The sequence below is a fragment of the Drosophila yakuba genome, chromosome 3R, assembly GCF_016746365.2.
Source record: "Drosophila yakuba strain Tai18E2 chromosome 3R, Prin_Dyak_Tai18E2_2.1, whole genome shotgun sequence".
Taxonomy (NCBI): Eukaryota; Metazoa; Arthropoda; class Insecta; order Diptera; family Drosophilidae; genus Drosophila; species Drosophila yakuba.
Genome location: NC_052530.2, coordinates 7121320 through 7127834, shown reverse-complemented (window position 1 = coordinate 7127834; position 6515 = coordinate 7121320). Strand labels below are relative to the sequence as shown.

General features: G+C 44.0%; 1 protein-coding gene across 2 annotated transcripts; it reads left to right on the top strand.

Moving 5' to 3' along the window:
- On the top strand, positions 1–5888 carry LOC6535825 (phosphatidylinositol 4,5-bisphosphate 3-kinase catalytic subunit delta isoform). Of its 2 annotated transcripts, none has more exons than XM_002096410.3 (8): positions 1–183; positions 996–2931; positions 3010–3216; positions 3634–4221; positions 4279–4585; positions 4644–4814; positions 4883–5002; positions 5066–5888. In XM_002096410.3, the coding sequence occupies exons 2-8, from the start codon at positions 1187–1189 to the stop codon at positions 5192–5194; spliced, it is 3267 nt and encodes a 1088-aa protein (XP_002096446.1). In that variant the 5' UTR covers positions 1–183; positions 996–1186; the 3' UTR covers positions 5195–5888. The 2 variants fall into 2 exon arrangements, with proteins under 2 accessions (XP_002096446.1, XP_015047369.1); XM_015191883.3 differs by having other exon boundaries at positions 3–163.
- Positions 5889–6515: the final 627 nt, after the last annotated feature.

Sequence of the window (6515 nt, the reverse complement as noted above, 5' to 3'; positions counted from 1 at the left end):
CAATAGTCACCCTGTGGAGGTTAACAGACGCTTAACAGCACAATCTCAACAATACAAATAAAAACAATTTAATATTCCTTGATCGAACTCACATTTGAGCCGATTTTACGGTGCGTTCGCAAAACAACAATAACGAGGAATGGCCGACAGTGGCCAACAAGAGGTACCGGTGCAGAGAATCAAGTAAGGACCAGCGGAAACTGCGCAGCTCACACCCAAAAAAAAAAAAGCGAAAAGGCGAGGCTGGCCAAAATGGAAGCAAAAAACAAAAACAAACGGGCTGTGCCAAATATTTTGTACAACTTCGATGACTTCCCAATCCGTGTGCTTTTCAAGCCGTTTCTAACTGTCTGTAATTTCCATTTTTGTTTCATCGCGACTTAGAGATGAGACATCGGTGCCGCGTAACTTTTTACATACCCTTTCCGCGGGTTCAACTCCACCTGTTTGGTCTTGAAACTAGAACCGTCGGCACAGAAAGATGCCTTAAAAGCACATATTTTAATCGTTAAAAACATTCCATTTAACTGCCATATCGAAAAATACTGAATCCTGTCTACCTCAGTCATACCGTTGTCTAAATCTTTCCAAATAACAAAGTAAGGGCATTCATAGGTCGCCTTGGCTGACCCTGCATTCTTGTTTTTGTTTTCAAGTTGACCCCTCCCACCCCCAGCCCACAACTTGCGACTGTGTGATTCATACTAAATATAAAGTCAACGTTTTTGTTTTAATTAACAAGAACCGACGATTTAGATGTAGTTTTTTTCTATTTTATCCCATGTGGTTAAGGGCGGTTTAAACCAACTCATCTTTACGGTGCATCGAGATGTTATCCAGATCTTCGTAGATCTTAGGGACAAAATCTGGGGGCGCCTTCTTATCAATGAGTGAGCGGTTAATTTTTAGTAATTTCCGTAATTCGACACCAAAACAATTATCTGTATAATGCCATATGTTTTCTTTCAAGTAACCACATTCTGAATTATTCGCAGAGAGATTGGCGTGCTGATTTAAATGGAAAACTTTGAAAACAACAATCTGTTGATAAGGAAACAAGTAAAATGCGAACCAACTAGACTCCGCAGCTGTAAAGACGCCACTAAAAAGTCATACTAGGAGGAACTGGTGATCCTCCCAATCCGAGGCACCAGATCCGAAATCGGAACTTCAAGATCAAAAAGTCATGAACATGATGGACAACCGGTCGTTGGCCTACGTGGCCCACCAGCCCAAGTATGAGCCACCGCCGGAAGAGGCGGAGCCGCCCTGCATGCGCTTTTCGGTTAACCTGTGGAAGAACGAGATGCTGGACTGGGTGGACCTGATCTGCCTGTTGCCTAATGGATTCTTGCTGGAGCTCAGGGTCAATCCGGCCATCACCATCCAGGTAATCAAGGTGGAGATGGTCAACCAGGCCAAACAGATGCCACTGAGCTATGTGATCAAAGAGGCCTGTGAGTACCAGGTGTACGGCATCTCGACCTTTAACATCGAGCCGTACACCGACGAAACGAAGCGACTCAGCGAGGTGCAGCCGTACTTCGGACTGCTCAGCCTGGGCGAGCGCACCGACACAACGAGCTTTAGCAGCGACTACGAGCTGACCAAGATGGTCAGCGGAATGATCGGTACCACTTTCGACCACAATCGGACGCACGGTTCGCCCGAGATTGACGACTTTCGACTGTACATGACCCAAACTTGCGACAACATCGAGCTGGAGCGCTCCGTCTACACCTGGCAGCAGAGACTGCTTTACGAACATCCGCTACGGTTGGCCAACTCGACAAAGATGCCCGAGCTGATACGAGAGCGGCATCCCACCAGGACCTTTCTCATTGTCGTTAAAAACGAGAACGACCAGAGCACGTTCACGTTGTCGGTGAACGAGCAGGACACCCCCTTCTCGCTGACGGAGAGCACGCTGCAGAAGATGAACCGATCGCAGATGAAAATGAACGACCGGACCTCCGACTACATACTCAAGGTGAGCGGTCGCGACGAGTACCTTCTCGGCGACTATCCGCTGATCCAGTTCCTGTACATCCAAGAGACGCTCTCGGACTCGGCAGTTCCAAATGTGGTGCTGCAATCAGTGTATCGCCTTGAGTCCTACATCAACCACCACAACGAGCAGGCCATGGCGCCCAAGCGACCGCCGCCGAAGAAACAGCCAACTCTCCTCCCCAAGGCGCTCTCTTCGCTGTGGGACATGGGCAACTATTTTCAGCTGACGCTGCATAGCATCTCCAATGTGAACTATGATAAGACGCGCGCCCTAAAGGTGGGCGTGCATGTGTGCCTATATCACGGCGATCAAAAGTTGTGCGCCCAGCGATCAACGGACTCCCCTAACGGCAACTATGACACGTTTCTGTTTAATGACCTAGTGATGGACTTTGACATACAGATGCGCAATTTACCGCGAATGACACGCCTCTGCATTGTGATCTTCGAGGTGACCAAGATGTCGCGCTCGAAGAAGTCCTCCAACCATAAGGACAGCACTCTGAAAGACGTCTCCTACAACAAAAACCCGCTAGCCTGGGTCAACACAACAATTTTTGACCACAAGGACTTCCTGCGCACTGGTCGCCATACGCTGTACACGTGGACGTATGCTGACGACATTCAGTCTGACGAGGTGTTCCATCCGCTGGGCACCATCGAACCCAATCCGCGCAAAGAGGAATGTGCGCTAGTGGACCTCACATTCCACAGTAGCGGAACCGGAACCGTGCGATATCCCAGCGAGGAAGTTGTGCTGCAGTACGCTGCGGATCGGGCGCAGGCTAGTCGACTGCAAACGCAACTGGCAGGACCAGAAAAGCCGATCAAAGAACTGAAGGATCTGGTGGCGAACTATACGGGGTTGGATAAGATCTACGAGATGGTTGACCAGGACCGCAATGCCATTTGGGAACGCAGGTAAATATGCAAAATATAAATATTCAACATTGAGATATTAAGGTTAAGTTTCTTTGTTACCATCTCTACTACTCGCAGAAACGACATTATGCGCGAGCTTCCAGAAGAACTGTCCATCTTACTTCACTGCGTCTACTGGAAGGAGCGTGACGACGTAGCGGACATATGGTATCTCTTGAAACAGTGGCCGCTTATTTCTATAGAACGCTCCTTGGAGCTGCTAGACTACGCCTATCCAGATCCGTCAGTGAGACGCTTTGCCATTCGATGCTTACACTTTCTGAAGTAAGATACACACATCACCCATTTAGCTCTAATGTTTGTTAGTTATTTAATAGTATATTGTAGTAGAATTGGTATTTAGGTGTCATTTTCGGGACTGTTTAATAACATTCATTAAAATTCCCTTAAACAACAAGGATTCAGTGCGCAAGAGCAGTTGTTTTCTGAATATCTTTTACCATGGTTGATCTATTTTTACATAAACGAGATATTCAAAAACGAATTTATTGTAAAAACTGTACAGCGTAGTGCGATCCGAATTCTGAGGGACCGTTTTAATTAATTATTTAAAAATCAAAAGAGATAATTTTAGTTTGATTGTACAATAACGCACATTAAATGTGAAGATTCCGATAAAAATTGGACAACTTAACCATTTTAACTTTTACTTCATTTATTAACCACATTTTTTACCGACAGAGACGAAGACTTGCTCCTGTATCTGCTTCAATTGGTACAGGCCATCAAGCACGAATCGTACCTGGAAAGCGATCTGGTAGTGTTTCTGCTGGAGCGGGCACTGCGCAACCAGCGCATCGGCCACTACTTCTTCTGGCACTTGCGCTCTGAGATGCAGACGCCGTCTATGCAAACGCGCTTTGGCCTGCTGCTGGAGGTCTACCTCAAGGGTTGCAAACATCACGTGGCGCCGCTGCGGAAGCAGCTACATGTGCTAGAGAAACTAAAACAGGGATCTCTGATTGCCAAGAAAGGCAGCAAGGAAAAAGTGAAGACCATGCTGCAGGACTTCCTGCGTGACCAGCGCAACTCGGGGGTCTTTCAGAACATCCAAAATCCACTTAATCCCAGCTTTCGTTGCAGCGGTGTAACTCCAGATAGGTGCAAGGTAATGGATAGCAAGATGCGCCCGCTATGGGTGGTATTCGAGAATGCCGACTTGAACTCCAGCGATGTGCACATCATTTTCAAGAATGGCGACGATCTCCGCCAAGACATGCTCACGTTGCAGATGCTGCGTGTGATGGACCAGCTGTGGAAACGCGATGGGTAAGCTAAACTGCAGAGAGCGTACAATGAATATGTTTAATCCTTATACCCTGTCAGTATGGACTTCCGCATGAACATATACAACTGCATCAGCATGGAAAAAAGCCTCGGCATGATAGAGGTGGTACGCCACGCAGAAACCATTGCCAACATACAGAAGGAGAAGGGTATGTTCTCGGCCACGTCGCCATTCAAGAAGGGCTCGCTCCTCAGTTGGCTTAAGGAGCATAACAAGCCCGCCGACAAACTGAACAAAGCCATCAATGAGTTCACGCTCAGTTGTGCGGGCTACTGCGTGGCCACCTATGTGCTTGGCGTAGCTGATCGGCACTCAGACAATATAATGGTCAAAAGAAATGGACAGGTTGATGTCAATATTTTGCTGAGCATGGAACACATTTAACGTGTCTTTTCGTTTTCAGCTATTTCACATCGATTTCGGCCACATCCTGGGCCACTTCAAGGAAAAACTTGGAGTACGTCGTGAACGAGTTCCCTTTGTGTTGACCCACGATTTCGTCTACGTGATCAACAAGGGTTTTAATGACAGGGAGTCTAAAGAGTTTTGTCACTTTCAGGAATTGTGCGAGCGCGTACGTCTATTAAACTCTACTCAAAGGATATATATATATATTAACATTTAAATTACTTACATTTGCAGGCCTTTTTAGTTTTACGTAAACACGGCTGCCTTATTTTATCACTGTTCTCAATGATGATTTCAACGGGACTGCCAGAACTGTCCTCCGAAAAGGATTTGAACTACCTACGGGAAACTTTAGTAGGTCCTAGAATAACATTTTAAAATAGGCTTAACTAACGTATCGAAAATATCTGTTTTTAGGTGCTGGACTACACGGAAGAAAAAGCACGCGATCATTTCAGAGCGAAATTCAGCGAGGCTTTGGCTAACTCCTGGAAGACTTCCCTTAACTGGGCCTCGCACAATTTCTCCAAAAACAATAAACAGTAAACAGACAACTACATCGACATCAACAAGTTGACAACGCGATTGTTTCAAAGTCAGTCACACCTCCCAATGAAGCAAACCCACTCACCAGTCTAATCGGATCCACTTTTCTTTCTGCCTGGCCTTCCGAGCCTCTGCAACAGGCATAGTACAATTATTGTATCCAATTTATAAAGTTCAAAACTATGTGTTCACTATGTTAGGCCGAGATATACCCAATCGACAACCCCTTGATCCATAGCTGATAATGTCGCTCCCACAAGTGCTCCAATATACTTTACTGTTAACTTGTACATTTCACGTTCACCCGTTCTTGTAATATCGCCCTTCTCATGCAGTGCCCTTAGACCCTGGAATTGTTTTGTTGTCTATTATTCATTTGTTGTTTGAACACCCCGCACATGCACACTGGCGCATGAACGTGCAAAAATTGTATCCTATTATGCTATATTAATTTAAGAGACATTAACTCTATAAGTTACAATTAACGATTTTCTATCCCTACATTACGATTAATTGTGTACTATAATTTGTGTCTGCTTTTGTACCAGCAACCAATCAACATTTTCGTGTTTCCCGGTTTCATTTTATAATGTTCTCTAATATTTGTAACGTATTTTGTAAATCGCTGGATAAATACAATAAAACGAATGAAATGAAATATAAAATCGAACGATTTTATACAATCAAAGGAAAACAAGAAAAATATATATATATATTATGTGCTTCTAGGTTTACGATAAACCGCATTAATGTCCTTTTCGTGTGGAAATCGTAAATACGTTATCTTACATTTAGTAAAGGTTTTTATTGACATCAAGTATTCAGTTTCAGTATATATACCTATATAAAATATATTTCTTTAAAATTAATTTTGTTTCCGCTACCTTACACACATTTTAACATCCCGAGATGCAGTATTCTGAAATCCTTTGCTTACTTCGTATATTTCACTTTTTGCCAACATTATTTTCGGGTTTGCGCACATTCTTGACAATGCACATAGTACATGTGTTCAACAATAGCAACTCTCTAAAAACATCGATTTTTAAATTATAAACACTACAGTTCAGTAAAACAAATACGTCGTACACAGTACCATAGTAAAAGTAAATGAATAGTCCCTAGACGCCTATCTAACTAACTAATCAGTAGGTAGTAGAAACCATATGGAATTTGTATGGAAATTGTATTTATATTTCTTTATATTTTCGTAACGCCTACTAAAAGGTTAGCCGACTGGCACTTGCTTAAACATTCTCTGGCTGAATTCTCTGTCGTGATTTTTTAAATAATATGAAGCTTCTCCATTTTTCCATTGGAA

What these genes read in the sequence shown, in the direction of transcription:
- LOC6535825 (XM_002096410.3), top strand. Translation starts at nt 1,187, where the DNA reads ATGAACATGATGGACAACCGGTCGTTGGCCTACGTGGCCCACCAGCCC. An exon ending in AATGCCATTTGGGAACGCAG is followed by an intron (nt 2,932 to 3,009) that starts GTAAATATGCAA and finishes TACTACTCGCAG; the next exon opens with AAACGACATTATGCGCGAGC. An exon ending in CGATGCTTACACTTTCTGAA is followed by an intron (nt 3,217 to 3,633) that starts GTAAGATACACA and finishes TTTTACCGACAG; the next exon opens with AGACGAAGACTTGCTCCTGT.